Here is a 25,333-nt window from a genome sequence, read left to right as displayed (position 1 = left end):
GCTGCCGTACCGGCCGGCACAGCTGAAGTCTACCTGCATTTGGCAGGTTGGCGGGTGTTAATGTCAAGCCCTGCAAATAACCGTTAATGTATGCCCTCCGTTTAAATATTGCGCTGTAACTTCAGTATCAGCTTTAAGTTTATATTACATTTTGGTCCAAAAATAACAAAATATATGAATTCATTCAGCATTGTCTTCTCTAACGTGTTCCTCAAATAAAGAATCAAACGGTCATGATTCAAGATTCGAATCGGGTGTCAAACTGGCAAACTGCTGAAATCACGTGACATTGGCGATATGAATCATGAATCAATCTGCTGATTCGCGGCCGTTTGAATCTTTATTTGACGTTTGAAAACAAACGCGGAAGAGAAGACAATGCTGAATAAAGTCGTAGTTTTTGTTATTTTTGCACCAAAATATATTTTGGACGCTTCAAGATATTATAATTAACCAACTGATGTCACATATGGACTACTTTGATGATGTTTTTATTCCCTTCTGGACGTGGACAGCAAGTGGGCATTCACTTAACGTTACATTCAAAGGACAGAAAGGCCTCGGACTAAATCTAAAATATCTTAAACTGTGTCTGAAGATGAACGGGTGAGGAACGACATTGGGGTGAGTCATTAATGAAAGAAATGTCATGTTTGGGTGAACTAACCCTTTAATAATAATAATAATAATACATTTTATTTATAATGCACAAAATCTCAAAGTGCTACAGAATTAAAAACAATCAACAACAATAAATAAATAAGTAAATTAATAAAATAAATAAAACTGAAAAAAATAAAGAAGTAACAAGTCAATTAGACCACGCTTAAAAGCATCTAACTTATAGTCTGTGGAGTCCTTAGGTGGTCAGGGAGAGCACCTTATTATATGCCTTATTAATACCTTATGTGAAGTTTACATAACGTTTTATTTGAGTGTTGATTATTATGTAGAAAAAATAAAAAGCAACTGAATTTAGGCAGATTTGGGCTGTGTTGTATTAAGTAAAGTAAGGGCTAGTGCACACTTTACAGCATTAGCAAAGGTCATTTTTATATATTTAAGAAACTTTTAGGTAGCCTATAATTTAATTAATTTAAGGACAGACAGTTTGTTCATGAAACCACTGTTTAGGCTAATAAAAAAAGCAATTTTATATTTAGTTTTCTCTCCCCTGCTGTACTGAAGTGTCACTTTTGTGTACCATTACACCCCTAATATTAATATAAATAAGCATCTGAATGCTTATATTATAGAGTTAGATGAACAGTAGACCTACTTGTAACAAATATTACAACATTATTAATATACTTGTAGACCTACTTGTAACAAATATTACAACATTATTAATATACTTGCATGTTTGGGGCAACTGTGTGGTCTCTAACCTCCACAGGTTAGATAGGTCAAATAAAAAGCTACTTTTACACATTGTACTGTAAGCAGAAAGAAAAAGTCAAAAAGTCTCCCATAAATGCTGTATTATTTTGTACAGCACGGAGAGGTTGTACCACAGTGGGAGCAAACGGATGGTTTCTCTGTGTGGTTGCACAGGTCATTAGCAGCAGCCAGACTTTCCTGCCTGGGGACAGAGTGTCTCATTCACACGCACACACACACACACACACACATTCAAACTTTGTATAATGCGAGAGAACTGCCTAAAGGTTCAGACGTGGGGGAAAATGTGTGATGAGAGACAACAAAACATAATTTTAGAGTTTTTTTTAATCTGGAGTCTGTTCTGCTTGAGGACTGTTTCAGCAACATACATTTATTCTTGATATCTGTAAAGAGAAATAAAAATATCTCAGATTCTCATCTTGAATATGAATGAATAAATAAATCAATTTAACTACTTGGTCAAATATAGTAAACTTTCACTTTTTTAACCTTTTAATGGATTGCATCTCTAAGCCTTATATATTAGTTTATACATGTGGTGTCTGGTTTCCAGGAAATGCAAATTAATCATTTTCATAAAGCAGAGGCTATTTTTAACCATTAAAGCAAAAAGCACATTCACATTTATCTGTGGATTATATTGCAATTCATACATGAAATATGGTTCGTTTAAAATGAAAGTATTTAGAAAACAATACATCTCTGTGATGTTCATCTGTGCTAATCAACTGATCGGTGTGTGTTTGTGTGTGTGTGTGGGTTTGACGCATGTGCGTATCATTTTCCACGTTGTGGACAAAGGGATTTTTCCGGTGTTTATTTGTCCCCGTTCCCAGTGGAAACCTCTTGTGTCTCACATTTAAAGGCCGTTGATTTGAATGGGTTTTCAGGAGCGCTTTCATCCTCTTTTCATCTGCAAATGTTTTGCTCTTTGAACATGTAAATGGACCGCCAGTGTTTTTGCAGGTGGAAATGTGGCCACATGCTTTCATTTGAAAGGATTTTAGGATGTTTTAAGACTATATATAAACTTGACTTCGTGTCCTGACGTCAGAATGTGTTTGGCGGCCCCCTTTTCAAATGCTAATGTTTGGTGAAGCCTTTACCTCGTTCAGATAAGGAGAAAGACATCTGTTAGCGTTTGCTTGCTCATAGGCGTTCAGTTTGAGGCGTTCCAGGAGAAGTATGGTAACCAGACAAACCTTGACTCATTGCTTTTAAAAAAAGGTTTGGTTTGTTACTGTGGTGTCAGTGTTTGTTTTGATGGATTAGAGTCACTCCTCTCCACTGAAGGCAAAAGTGAGGTTTTTCTCCAGGATCGAGAGTGTTTTATTTGCTATCAATCTCAATTCTAAAACGCTAGTATAAAATGCCTTCATGTTGTTCACATTTGACATTAAAATAATAATGCATAGTATTTGTGTGGCTATCCCCAGACCAAGCTCAGTCTTTCAAGTGAGGAGTCTGCTCTGTAATTTCTACTGCACATCAGGTGTGATCAACGGGCATAGTTCACATAACTCTGCGCAATCAGATCAGACCGACGATCCATCGCTTCTCTGTCTGTCATTGTGTTAAACCGCCAATAGACTTGCCAGGTGGGTAAGACCGTTTGTGATTGGTCCCCACAGATTTGTAACAGAAGTGGGATAAAAAATATATACAGGTTTCCAGCCTGAGCTGCAGGGCGAAATCAAATCAGTCTATATAGTAAAATATTATCTCTTGAAACTTTTTATCAGACTGACAATGTCTATATGTGTTTGTCAAGCTGATTTAAATGGTCATGTCTGCGTGAAGCCTTAAATTCGTTCGAATATACAAAAAAAAATCCACACTTGTTACCCTTGAGTTCTGTTTGGGCTCTATAGGACCCCTCTTTAAAGGATTAGTTCACTCAAAAATGTAAATTCGGTCATTTCTTACCCTCATGTCGTTGGACACCCGTCAGACCTCTGTTCATCTTCACACACAGATGAAGATATTAGTGTTGAAATCCGATGGCTCAGAAAGGCCTTCATTGACACCAATGTCATTTCCTCTCTCAAGACCCATAAAGGCACTAAAGACGTCGTTACAAAGCCCATCTCACTACAGCGGCTCTACGATCATTTATGAAGAGACCAGAATAGTTTGTGTGCGCAAAAAAACAAACAAAATAACGACTTATATAGTGATGGGCCGATTTCAAAACAAAGATTCAAACCGTTATGAATCAGTGAATCGATTCACTGATTCATAACGGTTCGAATCTTTGTTTTAAGGTAAGTAACTGACTGAATTTTCATTTTTGGGTGAACTTACCCTTTAAAAGCTACGTTTTTTGTCTTAAAAGCTACGGAAGGAACTTCCCCCAGTGACTTTGGGGTGGTACTTGCCTTGGTGTTGTTCGACTGCAGGGTCTAAATAAAGCTCCGTGTACATGAATAAACATATGCATCATTCTTTCCTTTATTCTGAGATTTCAGGAACTTTCTTAATTATAAAAGGTATTTTAAAGGACAGTTCACCCAAAAATGAAAATTGTCGTCATTTACTTTCCCTCATGTTCAAGTTTTTTTTAATTCTTCTCTTGACCACACAAGAAGATATTTTAAAGCATGTTGGAAGCCAAACCGTTTCTGTTCCCCTTTTGACTTCCCCTTCGTTTCCTACTATAGAAGTCAATTGTCAACTGTTTGATTACAAAAATTCCTCAAAATATCTCCTTTTGTGTTCAATAGAAGAAGAAGAAGAAGAAGAAGAAGAAGAAGAAGAAACTAATACAGGTTTGGAACAACTTGAGGGTGAGTAAATGGTGACACTATTTTGATTTTTGGGTGAACTGTCCCTTTAATGATAATGTTTTCTGCTGTTTACAGACGCGACTGCACACGTGACAGTGGAGTCGTGGAGTCATACTGAGACCAACAGCAAATGTGTGTGTCTGTCAGTTTCATACTGAAGGTACCAATTCATCAGTACAAAGTCTCCGCACACACACGCATGCACTTATGTCCCCCTTCTTAAGTATCCAGCTTTCACATGCGTACATGAGGATTGGGAAAATAATTGTGTTGATTATTTAGATCTTTGTTGTAATGGTAATTTCTTGGCTTTACCAGATGTTCACCATTCATTGCATCACGTTTTGTCCAAGGGCAATTCTTCTGCCATTGCCAGCTGTTATTACCTTTGTTTTCTTGATGTTAAGGTGTAGCACCATGCTTTCACTACTCACTTTCACTAATAACATTACTCTAGAAAGTTTGTCATTTGCACTCGTTTTTAAGCCATGCCAATTTAAATATTAAAGCGCAAGAAGACACAATAGAGAACTCAGTTTGTCTAATGAAGTTTTGTGTGCGCAACACACACCCGCATCTCAGTCAGCGTGAGTTCTCATTCACGTCGTCTTCCACTTCACTGTAAAAAAATTCCAACTTATGTTTTGAATGACAAATTCAGCTTTTAAAGTTTATTCAACTTAACTCAAAAATGTTCTGCATCTGCCGTTGCCTTAAACTTTTACGTTTTCTCAACTTTTTTTTTGTGTGTGTGTTGAACAGACAAAATTAGGTCTCAATGCCTGTACACTCTAAACAATTCTGAGTAAAAAAACAACCCAATGTTGGGTCAAATATGGACTAACCCAGCGACTGCGTTGTCTTGAGCAAATATTTAACCCAACCGCAGGATTGAAAAAACCCAATCACAGGGTTAAAACAACCCAATTGCTGGGTTAATCCATATTTGACCCAACATTGGGTTAAAACAACCCAGCATTTTTTAGAGTGTATTGGTGAATTTCATGGTAAACACATGTTTTAAGATAATGAAAATAAAATGTGTATCAGTATATTGGATCCGTGCAGCTCTTAAAGTGACAGTAGTCTAATAAACCTGCTGCTGTCTGTGTTTAATGTTAATCATACTACAAAGGTGTGACAAATCACTCACTGGTCATGACTGAATAACTTTTGTAACTTTAATAATGATTATTCTTTATTTCATTTATACAGTGCTATTTTACATTTGATTAACTCGATTTATATACCTGAAAACCTTATTTATGAAGGTTACATGAGTCAAGAACAATGAAAACAACAACCAGGCCTGTTATTTATTTCTTACTACGTTTTTTTTTTTTTTTTTTTGTGATGGGTGAACATTTTGGCAGGGAAAGCACAAATGTGAACCATGACCAGACCAGCAGAAAAATGCCTAGTGTTGAGCCCGGTTTGCCCGATCAGAAGTTCTCTTTTATGACATTGATTTGCATATGCCAGCCAATTCTTAAAATATGCCAAATTCTGACCCCTGGCAGATTATTACCCCGAGTCACCAGTATTGGGATTAGGCAATCGGTTAGCGGCCTCAAACGGGGGTAATAATTTGATAGGGAGTTAAATTTCAGCTCAACATCGGCACCTTTTCCCACACTTACAGCACTGCTTATGAGCCAAGCCTCCGACTAAACTCTTACCGTACTCAGAAGTATGGTTTCTGTCCCGTATGCATATGTCCACTGCGCCCGAGGCTTTCAGATAGTCAAAACCTTGCCATGTTAAACTCGTTTAAAGAGGACCTATAATGCAAAATTCACTTTTACATGTTGTTTGACAGTGGAAACAACCCTCCTGTAATGGTAAAACTATCTCCCCATAAATCAGTAGCAGTGTCTGAAAACTACGCAAATTCATTAACTAAACATTCCGAAACTTCCAGTTGCTTTCTAAAAGTAACTACTTCCCGACTCCAGACGAACAATGTAACGCCCGTTCACACATACTCCGTCTGCAGTGCGTGTGCGGTGCGTGTTGCGTTGCATGTGCGTTGCAGGAGCCCCACACCCTGTAGTCCTTTCACATATGCTGCGTTTGCAGTCCGCAACTGATCCGCTTTTACATACCACAAACACAGCATTTATTAATGATTTTTTTATTTAAAATCCAGAAGTTGTTACTGATCTTGGCTCATCAGAATTGCAATTCTCTTTGTTTAATCTTTCTGAGTAGACAGGTTAACGTAGGCTACAAGCCTACATTTAAACAACATTTCTTCAATTCATTAATTCATATTTATATATTAATATACTTTAAATTTAGCTCACACAAAAGGCAAAACATTTAAACATAGGTTATAGCCTAAAATCATAAACATTTTAAATTAGAAACTTACAATAGGCTATTCAAAAACAGCCGACTCTCGTCTTTTCTTTCGTTTTTAAACCTTTTGAAAAGAAATCCTGCAGGTCAAAAATAACTTTGCATTTCACCTCCAAGAAAGTACGAGTGCTCTCCATTATGGCACATTTTTTTACCTAAATGCCAGGTAAGGTGTCGTTTTGTTGCTTTACTTGAGAAAAAAAGCCATGTGTTGACTTTGAAACAAGAGTATATTTTAAATGATATGCATCCGTGTTGAAATTACTAGATTTTCGCGTCAGTACATGTTTATTTTAATGCAAACAATGTTCTATCACTTTAATGCAGCAACGCAACGCAGCGCAGCGCAGCAAAAAATAGACTCGGTACGAAAACGATCCGTGCACTGCTGCAGACGCAACGCTCCTGGAACGGACTGACGGACCGCATCCGCGTGCAGTGTGAAAGCTGTCATCCGTTAACATGGGTACGGAAAAAAATACGCAACGCACACGCACTGCAGACGGAGTATGTGTGAAACGGGCGTAAGGCTGAACACCGCTACTGACATTTTGGCTGCGTGAGATCCTCCAGTTTTGTTGTTGTTGATTATCCGAAGCATGTGTTGTAAAGGCTCCGCCCTCTTTTGGAAAGGGGGCGGGGAGCAGAAGCTCATTTGCATTTAAAGGCTCACACCAATAGGGGCAAATTGGACATGCTATAATAAGTGTTCTGTGGGGTATTTTGAGCTGAAACGTCACAGGCGCATTCTGGAGACTTTTATTACATCTTGTAAAAAGGGGAATTATAGGTTCACTTTAAAGGTAGGTCCTGATCTTCTGAATGCCTAATACATGCACATTATTGCAGAGAAAGAAAAAAAACTTCAACCAGAACGAAACTTGCTTCATCCTCAAAAATGACTTTTCAGCCGACATTATCATGACATGAACAGGAAAAATAAACAAAGGCAGTTGGAGAAACAAATCCATTCCGGATGAATATATGATCAAGTTTTGCTCTACATTTATTTGCATTGAAATTACTAATTTCCTGTACAGTTTAGAAATTACTTAATCGCCATTGTGAATTCAAAATAAGACACTTACACGACTCAAGTAGTTCCCCAATCGATCTTCCGACTACATATATTAGTGCTGTCAAACGATTAATCGCATCCAAAACAAAAGTTTGTGTTTACATAATGAGTGTAGTGTGTATAATTATTATGCATATTTAAATACACACACACACACATGCAGTGTTGGGGGTAACTGATAACGAGTAATTTGAGTTACGTAATCGGATTACTTTTTCAAGTAACTTGAGTTACGTACTCAGATTACTTTTTCAAGTAACTTGAGTTATGTACTCAGATAACTTTTTCAAGTAACTTGAGTTACGTAATCAGATAACTTTTTCAAGTAACTTGAGTTACGTACTCAGATTACTTTTTCAAGTAATTTACGTAATCGGATTACTTTTTCAAGTAACTTGAGTTACGTACTCAGATTACTTTTTCAAGTTATTTACGTAATCGGATTACTTTTTCAAGTAACTTGTTATGTAATCAGATTACTTTTCAAGTAACTTGTGAAGTAATGCTTTTAAATACTTTTAAAATTTACAACAAAATATCTGAGTAACTTTTAAAAAAATAAGTAACGCAAGTGTCTTTGTTTTCCCATGTATTGACTGACTGTTCTCTTGTCCCAGTGTTGAGATAAAGCGTAAGTGTGGAGTCGTGTATAAACATGATGGTTATTGTAGTTCTAGGCTAAATGTGAGCATATATTTAGTATTTACTAAATCTCATTTGCGGGGAAAAAAACACAAAAAAAACAATTCAGTATTCCTCGAAATTAATAAAATCTCTGAAATGCAAAATCAGAATACTATGCAAACCTCCAATAATGAAATATGTTCAATAAATAAAATAATTTTATGCCTTCAATCTCACTTTATTGACCAATGTACTTGCTGCTGACTTTTAATGAGTCCGATAGACCATAGGCAAAAATTACTTTACATTTTTAGTTTTTATTAGGGATGTAAGTGTTACTTGAGGCGTATTTCACTTTTGGTGTAAAAAGGGTCTTTAAATTTGCTCAAAAATAGAACTAAAAAAAAAAAATGTGTAAAAAAAAATTACAAGCCCAGCCCAGGTGAAAAAAGTAACGCAAAAGTAATGCAACGACTTTTCTTAAAAAGTAACTAAGTAACACAATTAGTTACTTTTTTAAGGGAGTAACGTAATATTGTAATGCATTCATTTTTAAAGTAACTTTCCACAACACTGCACACATGCATGTATATATTTAAGAAAAAAATGTATGTATAATAAAAATTATATAAATAGATATGCAAATATTTCTAAATATACACAGTACACATATTATGTAACAGCAAACTTATTTCAGACGCGATTAATCGTTTGACAGCACTGTATTATAAACATTTTAATACAATCGTATCACTAATTATTTTCATAAAAGTCATTAATATTGCCATGACACGCGAGATAAATGTGCCTCGTCTCAGAAATTTCAGCTTTATGAGCAAACGCTTAACAGCATTTCAACATACGGTTGACATTTACATACAATTATAATACATGTAACATTAAATTGCATATTTTGAGTGCTTTATATCACCGCTCTATACTAATGGGTAAACAGGTATTTATTATTATTATACTCTTACAAATGGTAGGCCTATATTTTGTTCAGTGAATCTATGCTAAATGACTGCAGCCCTGCACGGTTACACTGTTTTTAAAGGAATAGTTCACCCAAAAATAAAAAATGTGAAGTTTATCTGCTTACCCCTATGCAGGGCATCAGATGAAGGTGTGTTTGTTTCTTCAGTCGAACACAAATGAAGATTTTTTAACTCAACCGTTGTTCGACACATTAATGTCTTAAGACATGAAATGATCCGTTTGTGTGAGATAATTTTTTACCTTTAATACGGCACTATGTCCAACAGCCTTTAGTGCGCAATCACTTCTGGTGAGTGAGGTCTGTAGACGATATGAAAAAAAAAAAAATGGACTAAGTGTCTGTGACGCCACCCATAAGATTCTGAAGAGCCGTTCTGAAGCGTAAAGTAGAGATGAGCTGGCCATTATAACAAAAAAAATGGGCAAAGAGGCGGGATGTGGGCGGCGCTGAGGTGATGCAACGACTAACAGACGGCGAATAAATGGCTATCCACCTGTCACTCAAAGTTAACATGCCCATAATTATGCAGAACTTTAAGGCTTTATAGTGTAAAGTTGGGCATTTTAACGTGGGGCTCAATGAGATTCTGCTCCTTCTGTCCCTAGTGGGCGTGGGCGGCAGTGGCTCAGTGGTTCATGTAGGTTGTCTACAAACCAGAAGGTTGGTGGTTCAATCCCCGGTTCCACCTGACCAAGTGTCGAAGTGTCCATGAGCAAGACACCTAACCCCAGCTGCTCCCGACGAGCTGGATGGCGCCTTACATGGCTGACATCGCCGTCGATGTATGAATGTGAGGCAAAATGTAAAGCGCTTTGGATAAAAGCGCTATATAAATGCAGTCCATTTACCATTTAGTGGCCACTGGCCAGTCAGTGAACTGCAGTTGAAGTCACTTCCGTATTGGATCATTTCCGGTGAGTGATCGGACTATGCCACAATCTGGCATAGTTTACGCAAGCAGCAGAAGTGATCTCTTTCGCACGCATCTCTACGCCAGATTGTGTCATTTGAAATCACTCACCTGAAGTGATCGTGCGAACAAGCCTGTTGGATGTAGTGCCGTATTACAAGTAAAAGATGATATATAGACGGTTCAGTGTCTCGCACAAAACCGATTATTTAGCGTCTTAAGACATCAATGTGTCGTCATGAGCTGCAAGGTTTAATATGGATTTGTCTGTGCATGCTTTTTTTTTTACTTTCATAGAAAAACACCCCTTGGACATGCATTATATATGAAAGCCTGTTTCTGCCACTAAATAAAAAAGTAATTGCGACTTTATATCTCAGAATCCTGACTTTATATCGCGCAATTGCGAGTTTATATCTCAGAAATGTTGCAATTCGCAATTGTGAGCAAAAAAAAATCTGAATTCTGAGATGAGAGTAATTGCGACTTATTTTTTATTTAGTGGCAGAAACGGGCTTCCATAATTATACGAGCAACGGTTGAGTTAAAAATCTTCATGTGTGTTCTCCTGAAGAAACAAACACACCTACATCTGATGCCCTGGGGGAAGCAGATAAACTGCACACTCATTTTTGGGTGAACTATCCCTTTAAATTAATAAAATACATTAAAAAAAATTCTACTCGTGTTTCAAGGTTTGAAAAATAAATCAAATTTGGTCCAACATGAGGTCAAGTTAAGTGAATAATCAGTCATTTTTTTTCACCTTAAAATCAAACGCAAATCAATAAAGCACAAGCTCGAGGGCATCAGTCACATTCAGCACTTCAATAGATATCTATGTAGCGTTTTATTCATGCATTATACACACCTAACACAATTTACTGCAGCGTTTAACTGAAAACCTTTTATTTGAACACTTAAAAACACAATCTACTCAAGTCAATATAGTTCAAGTGGTAACACCAGACAACACAAATGTATTTGTGAGGCAAGGATCTTTAAAGCTCTGGAGACAAAATAAAACGATCTGCAAGGCACTGAGATCAGCAAGCGCCATGAAGCGTTATCATGATGTTTGGATGATGCAAAAGCTTAAATCAGAAGAGGTTTTCCTCCTCACCCGAATGAAGGCAAACACACAGAACATCATTGGTACACAGCAGCTTTATTTCACTACTTGAACAGCGTTTTAAAGAGTATCATGGCCATCGTTTCCTCTGACAATCCTGACCAGGAACATTCTTAATGAGTGCTTAACCTGTTTAGCTATCCATTACTAGCGCTCACTCCGGCTTTAGAGGTCAAATAAAGCAAGATCAACAACACTGAGGAGATCTAACACGACTGCACTGAAACTAGGAGGTGAGCCTCTAAGAAGCAAAACTACGGGTCGGGGATGTTAAGAGAGATTACACATTATCAAGAGCTCGTTGTCGGAGTTTAACACACTTTTACTCTTAAGAAAGAAGGAAAAAGAAACCATTTGCAACTCAAACACTTACTGTAGTACTACTAATAAAGTAATAACACTATCTTTAAATTACAGTAACAGTACAAGGACTCCAGTGGAAACTTGACTGAATAAAATGCCTCAAAACCGAAATTTCTCAAGTGTTATTCACCTGGCCACCGTATATAACACAGCTGACGAGTTCACACAAACAAAGCTTATGTCTCTCCATGGCAAGTCCAGCATTGAGAAAAGATTGACGTGCATTCTTCATGCATTATAAAGAGGGAGAGAAATCTTAAATATTACACTATTCATCTCGCAAATGTTTGATTTCTATTCTACGAAATGAAAACCGTACTTCAGCCTCATGTGTTTTAGGAGTTTTCCTTTCAGCCAAATGTATTAATCAGTCGTTCGCTCACTCATTCATGAAATGGATACTCCGCAACTACATCCATCGGGAAAACTACTTCCCATCTGCCGGTTAAGACATGAGATGTGAGTTTCTGTTAACTACGCAAGACGGATGAAATCAGGAGCAGAACTGGATTTTCTAAATAAACTGAGAACTTTGCCTCAAAATACATTCAGCATGAGTATTCATTGTCATTGGGAAGAATCGCTTAACAGGTCAAAACGTTATATATTTTACCCTGACACCAAAAGAAAAGTTTTCCATAAAGGAAAATTACATTTTAAGGAAACATTAATCATTTTTTGTGACAATCATTTTAAGCCATTTTTCTCCCCAAATTATCTTTACTGTAATGCAAAAAAGAACATCTCATTACAGTAATACAAATGCAATTTTTTGAATTTTAATTTTTATACTCATTGCAATACAGCAATTACTTCTTTTTTTAAACTGAAATCAGCGTCATTAAATATATATTTTAACCGTACAGTAATGAGAACAACGTTTAGTGCATTACAATAGCTTCAAAGAGCGGTGGGTTAAAAATCGCTTAACTGAAAATATCACAATGCGACGCAAAACGATTTTCTTTCTGCAAAATACAATTTCTCTTTTTAGCGATTGTTTTTTTTAAATGGTGAAACAACACAACCCAGACATTTTTGAGAGATTGACGCAAAATACGAGAGCAGCTCCTAAGAAAACCAAATCTTGACCTTTTCTTTCCCCCAAGAAAATGCATAGCGAGGTTCTGGATATTACACATGGCTTTCATAAATGACTTGGGTGTTCTGCGTAACCCCGCCCTCTTCTACAGACTCCGCCTTGGTTTCCTTTTCATCAGACTCCGCCTCCAAAGGCAGCTCGGCCGCTGGGGGCGCGGCCGAGTCCACTTCAGGAAGAGGCGGAGCTTCCATGTTACAGCATCCGGCTGCGGCTAACGGCGGATGAATGGAAACCTGAATGGCCATGTGTTGAGGCTGCTCGTGAAGCGACGCGTCGTCCGAATCTGCGGCTGGAGACTCGCTGCGCTCCCGCTCCCTCGCCCGCTCTCTCTCGCGCAGGATTGTGAAAACGTCGTTTGAAGTGCCGGCCGTCGCAGAGCCTTCGTGAAGCTCCGGAGCTTGTCGGACAAAAGTGTGTCTCATTTCCTCCACGCCGACGACCTCCAGGATCTCCTCCATAAAAGTGCGGCAATTCATGATGAGCGGCGGGAGCGGTATGCTACGAGCCAGCTCCTCGATGTAGCGCGCAAACTCCATGGTCTTGAATTGCGTGACCTTCGCCAGCTCCAGCGTTTTCGCCGAGGTGATGATAGGAATACGCTTTGCGATCTCGAAGGCCTTCTGAAGCTTTTCTGCACCTTCCGTGCGGAAGAACTCATTAATGGCCTTCTCGGTTTTCTTCAGATGGCTGCTCATCATGCACAGGCGCGTTATATTCAGAATCATAATGATGGTGAAGGTCACCAGACACACCACCATATAGTAAACGCCCATATCGCCATTGGTGAAAACCACACGCAGAGTCACGGTGCAGTTGGCCTTGCCGTACGCGTTGGAGGCCACGCAAGTGTATTTGCCACGGTCTGCAAACGTGATGCTGGTGATGTTGAGGATGCCATTGTCCAGAAGCCACCATTTACCATCTGAGAGAGGAAAAAGAGAGAGAAAAATCACATACTGGAGAAGGAAAGTTTGATCTTAACCACTTAAACTCTGCGGACCCTGTACAGGACATCGTCATGTATTTACTTTCAATTGTAAATGTCTGTGGAGGAGCTATGATGATCATATGTGGTACCGTTTGAAAGCTTAGAGTCTCTGCTTTCTGGAGATATGCATCACTTTGACATTTGTTTTACACAAAGTAACTTACTTACAACAAATTAGTCTGGTGCCATTTCCGTCTGGATTTGGCCTACCCAAAATGAAAAGCCTCCCATACACACATACAGTGGTCCAAGTTCAAAATGTTGGTGTAATTTTACAGGAAACCCTTTGAAGTTACAAAAAACACTGCTAAAAGTGATCAACATGTAAGTGTAGGTTGTCCCGGATCTTAAGAGGTTAAATTTGAGTGTAATCCACTATTCAGAAAGTGTTTACATGCAACAAAATGGAGCTAATAAAAATGTCTGATGGAGATATCCATTCTTAAATCACCCTACAAATGCAATTAAACCATCAAAATATGAGGAAAATATTGTATATTTCTATAAATGAGGGAAGAAGAACGTACTAAACAGGGTATTTATCCCACTTAATAATTTGGCGAAAGAGACAAACTATGTATACAGGTTTTGAATTACTATTAAAAAAACATGCATAGAAAAACAAAAACTCACAAGAAAAAGCATACATAATTAGTTTATTTTGTTTTTTGCATGTGTCTGGATAAAAGTTATGTCCACAAAATTTGGTGTTTCATTGCGTTATCACAACCCCAGACTCCAAACACAACTATGCAATATGCTTGCAGAAGCTTTAACACATTTTTAATAACATTTGATGTTAATTTTCCTAGGCTGGGCATGACTTATGGTCACTACTGTGTACTGTACACACACACACACACACACACACACACACACACACACACACAGGGATTGACATTGAAAGAGGGATTGTGAAATCCACTCCCGCTTCAATATACTTGTGTATAAATTCCATTGAAATTGAAGCGTGTTTTTGTTATTTGATTTTTGCACGGCCCTATAATTTCCGCGATCACGGAATCGCGGACGGAATCGCGGAATTGGCATATTAACGCGGAATCTGCATATAAACACGGAATCTGGTGTTTTTTTCCCCAACGCAGATTTCCCCGGAATTTTACGTATTTGTAATGAAATTCTGTGTCGTGTGGCTGGAGAACGTATGTCTGAGGAAAGTGCAGACCGGGGGAAGCAAATCTCCGCGACACAACCCCTCCTGTCATTTCAGCTCGCCCTTCAAAACAATGAAAGTATGGCAAAGTTGGTCTCCGTTTTCGGTAGCGAAAAAGTTAAGAAACTCGACGCTAACGGCGGTTTCGCACTGCACGCGCAGGCTGGGCAGAAGCTTTGCGTATGGAGAGCGGGGGCCGTGCGCTCGTTGTGCTCAGCATTGGTCGCGCGCGCACCTGAACCGCGGCTCGTGTATTGCACATACAGACAAATATTGTCCATTCTGTCAGATTTTCCGGTGTTCTGCTCGACCCCCGTCATCTCGTGCTTTGATTTATAATGGACACATTAGGCAGCAATGCATATCTGCTGCAAATGCGACCGTTTTCCCCTCTGTTCCAAACATGCATTTAACATGCTGTATATGGGTAGTTTACATGATAAGTAACCTTAAAGTTAAGATAAGCATCTAGTTTTAATAATTTAAAGCCTTTGAATTTGGGGGAAAAAACTTCAGGCAGTGTTGTGTTTTCGTGTATTTGTATTTTTCACAGCTCTGGATATCATAATGGTGATTGTTAAACACACAGAACAATTCACTTCATGGTGAAATGTGTTATTTTTTAATGTTAATTTTTAGCTTTAAATGTTTTACTTAATAGTACTGTATGTAAAAGATGATTCTAATGATTTTTTTTAAAAGTTCTTTTTAAAAAAAAATTACTTGAAAGAAAAAGCTAATGGAGCACTTTCATTTTAACTTATATAAACTATTATAATTTATTTTACCAGAAAGTTTAAAGCTAATAACCATTAATATTTGAAGTACTTGAAGTGCAGTGTTATGTTGCAACATATTTGTCCTAAAAAGTAAATGTGATGTTTGTTACCTCAATAAATTTAAGGTCATTCCTATTTTTTGTTTTATGTTCTATTATATTAACATTAAAAGCACACTCTTTTTTCACCAAAATAACAGTAAAGGGTAAAAAAACTAAATTGCCAAACATTTTAACGGAAAAAAAGGAATCTGCAAAAATTAAAACGGAAAAAACGGAATTTGGGAAAAAATAAAACGGATTTTATAGGGCCCTATTTTTGTCAGTTTAAAGAACTGTGGTGCCCGAAGCACAAAAAAACATTTTTTTATTTAATTTAAGGGCAGCCACCACCAGTGTTACAGAGTCCCGAACAGGGACTTGAACACTATTAAGTGTGAATACTTCTAAATGTGACTTTGCCTTGACTTTTGAATTTTCGTTTGAAAAGTTATTTAATTTGTAAAGTTTTGAATTCAAGTGCGTTTCTTTTTACAACCTTTGAACAAGAATATTCACAATTTTCAGGTTCAAAGGTTGATTTTTTTTATTATTATTTCCTAATGAAAATCATAATCAAAGCCTTAATAAATATTTATCTTCCTATATTGATTATTTCCAGTTATGACTTTGTTTAAGATAACCCCTGATTGTTTCTTGTTTTCTAAGGTGTGTATCTCTGAGGAGTGATTGAGGGTCTGGCCTAGAGATGTGATGTGTCACTAAACACGTCATAGCAACATGGTGTCGTGTGTTTGGATTTTGGAGGCGTCACACACCCCTAACATGCCAGGAGTGCAGTAACAGGGTTTGCTCACTTAGCCCAGATAGGAAATAGATTTGTCTTTCATTTATAGTATATTTTATTCATTTTATATTTTGTTTTACTGAAACACTAAAGAATCCAGATGAATACTGTCTGTACTATTCTTCTGTATCTCTCCCTGAGAGAAAGCACATGTTATCAGCATGTTTTGGGTCAGAACTGGAGCTTAATCAGCTCCAACCTTGAAGAACTGGTGTATCTGCGTATGTGCGCAGTATTCTGTGTTACAGATCAGTGTACAATGGACATCCTAAGAGATGGGTGGACTTGTTCTGCATTTTCTCTGAGCCAATCAGAAGCATCTACCTTGGAGTAATGACGTGGATAGACCTTGAAAACGGTATAACTGTTGGGACAATTGTATGTACGATAGGGCGAGGCGACGAGACGGGGAGAGAGGGAGCGCGGCCTACGAACTCATTGTGAGACTTGAAGCTGGCTTCTGATGACAAAATGCAAACTATTCTTCAGTACACCTTTCTTTTAATTAATTACACTCCTGACTCTTGGTCTTCATTTTTCACTACTGGTCTTGGGTCATATACTGTTAAACCCTAACACTAGACTCCAGACACAACTACACAATATGCTTGCAAAGCTTTGACATCTTCAAGTGTTATTAAAAATGTTAATTTTCCTAGGCTGGACGGTGTATTGCACACACACACAAGGATTTACATTAACTTTTTTGCTCACCAGTCACTGTGTCTAGCGGTTTTCCAAAGTTACTAGCCACTCCACATTTTCACAGGCCACAATTTTGATACCATGAGGAAAAATTCCCATATAGATATTTTAACCTCATGATTTGGCAGCAGGTTTATTAGGCTGCTATCTCTTTAAAACCGGACGCACTGATCCATTACACTGTTACCCATGCATTTTCTTTCTCAGCTGTGTACATTCACTTAAAACACAACTGACTGTGATTATATGAATACTTGCTAAGACTGGCAAAAACAATAATGTCAAATTGTCGGTTTAAGCAGCAAAAAAGTAACTCCAATTTAGTTCTGACACTTTGGGGGTGAGCACAAAATCTGTGGGAATGAGTACAATTATGTGTAATTTTCACCAAAATTCAAGCCCTTTCACATCAAAAATATTAATAAACTATGTGCAATTGTTTCATTATTTCAGATGCCTTTCTTAAAGATTAAAATTGAAAAAAAAAATGTATGTATAAAATTCAACCTGCCAAAGCGGCTAGTAGGAGTGACTGCATTACATTAACAATTGGAGAGAGTTCAGTGACCACCAACCATGGTTTGTTTTTGTGTGCAGTTTAGGGGCAATAAAAGTCAAGAAGAAAAAAGTCAAACCAAAAAACAAGTGCCACAAAAACACCTGAATATCTAATCATTATCTAATCTCTGACCATCCAAAAGCAATACGCAGCAAAATAACTCAAAGTGGAGCATGCAGCTCTGCTCATGGAGATCTAGTTTACTTGCCACTAGTATCTTCTACAATCTGAGCTCTAGATCTGATGCCACTAGCCTCCAGTCAGTGACTAACCCTTCTGCAAAAGTGCTCAACAAAAACAACAAAAACTCAACCTGGTAGCTCATACACACATTAAAAAACATGACTCCCAGGAGTGCTTTAAGTGCTTCTCATTTTTATAGGTAACATGCATCAGATGTAATGCATCGATAATGCAAGAAAAACATCTTGGCGTTACAACAACATAGGAAAATGTAATGAGCTGACAAAAGAGGTTGCATGCAAAGTGAAACTGACATGAGAAGCAAAGATCTCAGGTTTTGCGCAAACCATTTAATTTAAGAACGTAGTTAAACATTAATTATTAAAATCTGTCCCTGGTGTACACTTGTGTGTGCTTGTTCACACTATTTGTTAAGTGAAAGTAAAAAAAGTGTTGTCACGAATACTGTGGCCACGATTAATCGACTTTGCATAATCCACATTTACATACGGACACTGATCCAGGATCAGTTTCTGCCTAATTTGCTTAGAAACCGAACAAACTGAATCCTAAAACCTTCCACCTGGACCACTTGTGCTCATACATAAATGCACAAGTGCTTTAAGAGCTGAGGGACTTTATAAACTCCAAATCAATAACTCAATTTTTGGCACCGGTTTGCCAACGCACCTCTTACTGGAAGCAACCTAAAACCAAAACAATTCAGCAATTAAAATCATGCAAGCAAAGCAAAATCATTTGATCTTTGCACAGACTTAAGCAAACAGTCAGCAAGTAAAGTCGATACTAGTATGAAATCGAAATGGACTATTTACTTTCATAATGCAGAATATTGTGAATGAATACCATGGTGAAAATAACCTTCACCCCTCCACATCTTTTCTTCCGCTTTACTGAAATACAACACGAAAGTAAAATGGGTTGCGAATGTTGACTTTACAGCTAACAACAATGCCGAATCATCCTGATTATGACAGAAATATTTAGTCTAATCTTAAGCACAAAAAGTTAAGCCTGCAGAGTCACTCTGTTCTTCAAACATGCTGAAACACGTCAGCCTTTATTTCACACTAATTCCTCACACTGTAACACACCCAGTCCAACACACTCAAAAGAACAGATGTTTCCATGTCATTTTAGTTAAAGGGGACCTATAATGCAAAATTCACTTTTATAAGGCGTTTGAACATACATGTGTATTGGCAGTGTGTACACATTCACCCTATAATGGTAAAAATCCACCCACTCCTCTTTTTTAATCCCCCACCGTCGCAAAACGCTGTTTGCAGATTCTAATATGTTCCTAGGCCCCACACACAACAGCATTCAAGAAAGAAATGTATTTTTATTAAAGCTACGGAACTTATTCAGTCAAAGAGCAGTGAGTGATTTTCTGCTTTTCTTAAAGCTACACTGTGTAACATTTTTAGTTTATTCTTAGCTAAAAACACGTAGTTCTTTCAAAAATATATGTGCTTATTAATGTATATTTACTTCTTTCAAGTAATAAAGTATTCTTGTACGTTTATAATATGCCATTGAAAACACATACGGGTGAGGGGTTCGAATGCCGGTCGCCATGTTGCTCCTCCATCTTGAAAGTACATTAGCCAAAGAGGGACACCCGTAAATTCAAGCTTCGCCTTTCACGTTTAACACTCGATGGCACCGTGTCGAATGTGAAGAGGGGGATTACCGTGTTAATCTTGGACTAAATTGGCCACCGTAGGAGTTAAAACGAAATCAGAAGTGAGAGGAACAGAAACTATTATTCACTGGATGGTCATATACCTTTACACCGCTAGATGGGGGAAAATATCACACAGTGGAGCTTTAAGCAAGCCTGCAGTCTCCCTCTCAGATACTGAAGCTTTTGCGCCTCGATCGCCCCCCGGTGACCAGTCCCAGAATATAGGCCCTGTGTTTTCTAATGGACGCGAGGCAAACTAAACAATAAAATTACACTTCAAATATTTTTCCCCCAAATTAGTTCATGTCATTGAAGGCAGTTTTAATCACGATTTCATTTCAAGTGTTCATTTTTAAAATAAGTTTAGTTTTAGTTAGTTATCTGATGCTATAAAACGGGGTGTGTGACGTCATGATTGACAGCTGAGATCGACGGCTTCTCTGAGTGAAGTTGTCACTGAGACACGAACGTTCTCAAGTTGTTTGATTCATATTAACAGCACATATAGCAGTAGGTACTGTATATTACGCTGCTCTCACTTTAATACACAGATCTAATACACATGAGATTTCTTTTCTTTTTTACAGTTTTTTATGTTTACAGACATAACTGACTGTGTTTGTGTGAACTTGTGTGTATTTGACCATTTAGGCACAATAAGACGTGAAAGAGAACTTAGTTTAATACTCACACAATGCACCGTCTGACATGCAGATTTCTGTGTGCGTTTCGGGTGTGTGCACTTAGTTTACACTGATATGGCTTTAAAACATGCAGATAATAAACAACTGCAATGTCATGGGAGTGTGAGCGCGAGAGAGGTGATCATCAAAACCAAACAGATGTTTTAGTTTTTGGCAGAGTATCGCCGGCATTAGCTGTACAGGCTCCGCCCTGTTCTAGAAAATGAGGCGGGAGCAGCAGCTCATTTGCATTTAAAGATATATGCACCAAAACAGCATGTTTTTACTTCAACTCAAAAATGACTATTTACAACATGGTGTAATAAATTATATGTGGGGTATTTTGTGCTGACATTCTGGGGACACAAGAGACTTGTAAAAGGGGCATAATTGGTCTTGTTAGTATAAATTGTTAGCATTTGTTTAGCATGCTACGCCTGCCTCAGACACCATCAGTAATCCTCCAAACCTCACTCATCAACTCAGAGTCCACACTACAGCAGGGAATTACTGACTCACGTTTTATATCAGCAGATTAAAAGATCAAAACGTTGCGTAACAGATTAATCTCTAAGGGTGGATGTAATAAATCATGGAAAATATCCACAGTGGTCATTCCCAAAGCTAAGTGTGTTTACATACATTTAAAATCAACTCCAAAATGTGAGGCATTTGTATTTAAAGTAAAACCACTGGAGTCTAGGTGTTGATTACCATGGGCTCATTTTGAATATGCAGATAGAGCAAAGACCAAAGGATTATATTTCGACAGCAAACTGGTCATTACAAACAAATGTCATGCAGATGTTCTTCTTCTCTTGTTGTTGTATTAAATCATTTGCGTGTACACTACCGTTCAAAAGTTCTGGGTCAGTGTATTTAAGAAATATACTTCTACATGATAAAGTGATCAAAAGTGACCGTAGGGTTTGACATTAAGACTTGTCATGTGCAAGTAAATCACTTGTTCACTTGTCTGAGTAAAAAGGTTTCTTGTCCAAAAAAAAAAAAAAAATACTTTTAAACATGAAACTAAAGTGACCATCTTAATGAGGGAGTCATTGAGTCGTTCATTCAAACGATTCGTTCAAGAATGAGGCAGTTGTTTATGAATAAGTCATTGAATCTTTGTCTCAACCGATTCATTTAAAATTGATTTGTTCAGTAATAAAAAAACACAGTGTTGCTGTGAGACGCGCTGTTGTTCTGCGACTTAATTTTAACTATTTGTTTATTGAACTGTCATATGAACTCAGCGTCATATTTTCAATTGTGTTATTCAGGAAAACAGCGCTGTTGGTTGTGATGTTGCTTAACTGTATGTGTATATATATATATATATATATATATATATATAAAAGGGATGTCACAATACTCAATATCCGCTTGTTAAGTCGTGACGTAAGGACCGCCGCTTCTGGGTCCAAGCCTCAACTCGTCTCACTTGAGAATGCCATCGACGCCCGTTTATGAGCGCTATTTATTCATATTAAACATCAAACGTTTAAAAAAGTTTAACATTTGAAATACTTACAGTCTGCACAACAGTCTCTGTGCTCACAGCGTCACATACATTAATATTTTAACGATTTATAAAAGATGACTCACTGTCTGGCCATCTGGAATATTGGTGTGGAGAAAAAGGTTAGGATTATAGCTTTTTTTGTAGTATTACACCACATTGTGTGTGTATATTAGCACCTTCTGTAGTTTTTCTAGTGGTATAAGATAGAGCGTTTGGACCCGGAAGTGCTGCTGCGTGACAGCCTTAATAACCACATAATAGTGAACCGTTTGGTACGGCATTCACGGTTCAATACGCGCTGGTGAATTGCGTTTTTTCGGTTTTGCATTTAATTAATTATTTCCATTTCCATCCGTATGAAATATTCCTCTCAGTTTATTTCGGCTCTGTTTGAGTGTGCCTGTAAGTCTACGCGCTGATATGAGCAAATATCCAATCATATGCTCTAAAGTTAAGGGGTGTTTACCTGCGTTTTAAAGCCTTGCCGGTTAAACATGCACGTGAATTAAATGTTTAACCGGCAAGGGACGGACTGTTCAATGCATGCACTGTTTTGCATTGAGCGCGTGCTCTAAACGTCTGTCAAACACACGTGATTACTGGACAGTCTTACTGCGCTAATACTGTCAAACACACACAAGGTTCACATGTATAAACACAGCCAGTTGTCTAAAGTGAAAGTAAAATCGCGTGCGTCTAGATATGAGATGTGAGCAGGTCTTCAATTGACCGCAGCAGCCTATAGTTAACACGCTGTCCTTAAAGGGACAGTTCACCTCTAAAATGATGTTAATAAAAAAAAAAAAACAAGACCTTTAATACAGTAGCTTTTAATCGATGTTGTATATTGAAGACTGTAGTTTTAATTCAAGCCTACATTTATTTATTCAAATTCATACTTAAATGCTACTGTACATCTCTGAGCTGCCACTGTAAATCTTTATATATATTTATTTTATATTATACAATACACTAGGAATGTGTTTAAGGGTTTTTTAAAGTAAAGTTTTATGTTTAAGTAAGGGTTTAAGTCTTTTAAGTAAAATAAAGAAAGAGTTTTGCAATAAAAACATTTTCTCCATAACCTTTTTCTGTTCCTGTCGCCTAAGAATAGAATAGCAAAAAAAAGAGGAAAAAAACGAACCGAAAAACTGAGGTATGTATTGAACCATGGACTAACTGTATCGTTGCATCCCTAATACATACACACATAGATTATATATATATATATATATATATATATATATATATATATATATATATATATATATATATAATATATATATACATAGATTATATTATATATACATACATACATACACACACACAAATGCCCAATTATTTTAAACTCTAATAATATTACTGTGTTTACCGCCTTGGTGAGCATCAGAAAATTGTGTAAACACTTGAAAATGTTTTTTTTTTGCTGTTGTACATATTCATAGACTCAACAGGAGGTCTTTACACTTGGGTAGAGCAATGGCAAAACTTCAACACTGCCATCTGTGTAAATCATATCTATAGATAAAATATATCTCCATTCTGCATTTTAGTCATCAGAATGATGAGGTGTAGGTCTAGTGTTGTTAGACAGTGCACTGGTGTCTGAAGGTGTTATTACTGTAAACGTACCACTTATCTTTGTGTCAAGCAGGTGTCCATGTGAGTTGAACCATTGGACATTTGGAAAAGGTTCACCGGTGATGTTACAGTCAATTAAAGCACAGTTTCCCTCCCGGGCGATGATCTGGCTAATTTTGGGGAGCACCACGGGAACCGAGCCGTCACCATCTGCCTCCGTCCCGTTCTCTCTTCCACCTTCATCCACCGCCGAGATGTTCAAAGGCCCTGCCGCACAGAAACTAATCACGGACACTAAATAAATGATCACGTATCCGTTCACCCTCTTCATTTTCTCTGGCTTTCAGTAACAACCGTAGAGATGAGATGTCATTCTCTAGCGGTGCTCATGTTACAGTCACTGGTTATCTGCAAGCCGGCCAGCATGGAGAACACAAAACACAGGTGTTCATGAGACTTCCTGCAGATGCATCACTGCAAGACAACATAAAAACGGGATATTATTGAGTTAACTTGTCAGGGCTTTTAACTCAAATTTTGCACACAAAAAACTGTGACTCCTCCTCCTCGTGTCATCTTATCAAACAAGAATAACAAGATGTGCAAAAACAAGAACTGACTCATATTTTCGGAGCCGGAAATCAGCATATGGTTTAAAAGTCAAATAAAGCCATTTAACTGTACGCTAATTTAAAACACTTAACGTATCCCATCTCGATGACGTTTATAGCATATTTAAGCAATTTGCAACGTCAATATTATTCATTTCTAGAGAAAATTACATTTTAATTAAAGAGCACAAATAAGGTTTAACATGACTGAGTAAAAACATTTTTTGACCCGCATACGTTATAGCCTGATGTCATTTTAAAAGCGCCTACGTGCAAAGAAAAGAATAAAAAATCGGGACATTTACAAAACATTCGAATATAACCCAACTAAGACAAGATTTACGTTTTCTGGTAGTTGTACTCACACTGTTTTGATGTCTAAATCATATCTGGCACGTTAAAACGTGTTGAAATCAGCTCGAGCTAACTGCGGCTAACGTTAGTCATATGACTAGTCACCATCCGCTAAGGAAGACGCATAAAAATACATTTTCCTCCACATTCATAGGCTTTAACCCTCACCATTCAACAATGGAGACAAAACAAGACACCTACCGTTTACGTATAACAGTTAGATCATGTGAATGTAAAAGCACAGTCGCAGTTTATATGGCCGGATACCCCGCTAGCATAACGTAATAGCCGACAACAGCCGCGTTTTCTTTTGTTAAATTTCGCCAAACATGGCGATATTTACTCGATTAACAGCGCAACACTTACACCATGTTGTTCCCCCGCTGCTATCTCTCGGTGTTCGTGCTGAAATGTGAAGTGCCGAAGCTCATTTGAGGTGTTTTGTGGGTTTGGTTTCAGTTGTGACTCGACTGCTAGTTGTGACCCAATAATCGCTTGAGAAATTCACGGACCCCAAAATAACGTATGTGTGTGTGAAATATGACAGAGCAAATGCGTTAAGCTTTGTTTTAACCCCTCCTATGTCCTGTGTCTTTCTGCTTTCTGTTCCTCCCCTATCTTTTTTTATCCCTTTGACTCAATTGACCCAGTTTTCCTGTAATTGGTTGTGAATTTGAACAGTTTGGTTAAACTGGTTTTGTAGCATATCTTACATTATGTGAAAGAACTGGCTGTACTGTGGCACAGCAAAAGCTCCAATAAACAGAACTGTGATATAACTTTACTAGCAGGACTAGTCCAATTTGTAAATTAAATGTTAGCTGTTTTACTGCATAATTAGAAAGCTTAAAAATAACAATGTGCTGTAACCAGT

General features: G+C 37.6%; 1 protein-coding gene and 1 long non-coding RNA gene across 4 annotated transcripts; one reads left to right on the top strand and one right to left on the bottom strand.

Moving 5' to 3' along the window:
* The first annotated feature begins 344 nt into the window (after positions 1 to 344).
* LOC137079220 (uncharacterized) lies at positions 345 to 17,061 on the top strand. Of its 2 annotated transcripts, none has more exons than XR_010905432.1 (2): positions 345 to 624; positions 16,409 to 17,061. It is a non-coding gene; the product is annotated as an uncharacterized lncRNA (long non-coding RNA). The 2 variants fall into 2 exon arrangements; XR_010905433.1 differs by lacking the exon at positions 345 to 624 and adding an exon at positions 4,295 to 4,350.
* Positions 11,313 to 25,050, bottom strand: mfap3l (microfibril associated protein 3 like). Of its 2 annotated transcripts, none has more exons than XM_067447164.1 (3): positions 24,826 to 25,050; positions 23,546 to 23,968; positions 11,313 to 13,682 (listed from the first exon to the last, which is right to left on the bottom strand). In XM_067447164.1, the coding sequence occupies exons 2-3, from the start codon at positions 23,823 to 23,825 to the stop codon at positions 12,793 to 12,795; spliced, it is 1,170 nt and encodes a 389-aa protein (XP_067303265.1). In that variant the 5' UTR covers positions 23,826 to 23,968; positions 24,826 to 25,050; the 3' UTR covers positions 11,313 to 12,792. The 2 variants fall into 2 exon arrangements, with proteins under 2 accessions (XP_067303265.1, XP_067303270.1); XM_067447169.1 differs by lacking the exon at positions 24,826 to 25,050 and adding an exon at positions 24,661 to 24,814.
* Positions 25,051 to 25,333: the final 283 nt, after the last annotated feature.

Source organism: Pseudorasbora parva, chromosome 1 (genome assembly GCF_024679245.1).
Source record: "Pseudorasbora parva isolate DD20220531a chromosome 1, ASM2467924v1, whole genome shotgun sequence".
NCBI classification, from domain to species: domain Eukaryota; kingdom Metazoa; phylum Chordata; class Actinopteri; order Cypriniformes; family Gobionidae; genus Pseudorasbora; species Pseudorasbora parva.
Note: the sequence above shows the minus strand (reverse complement) of the source record. Positions and strands in the feature narration are given on the sequence as shown.

What these genes read in the sequence shown, in the direction of transcription:
- mfap3l (XM_067447164.1), bottom strand. Translation starts at nt 23,825, where the DNA reads ATGAAGAGGGTGAACGGATACGTGATCATTTATTTAGTGTCCGTGATT. An exon ending in GCTTGACACAAAGATAAGTG is followed by an intron (nt 13,683 to 23,545) that starts GTACGTTTACAG and finishes TTCCTCTCTCAG; the next exon opens with ATGGTAAATGGTGGCTTCTG.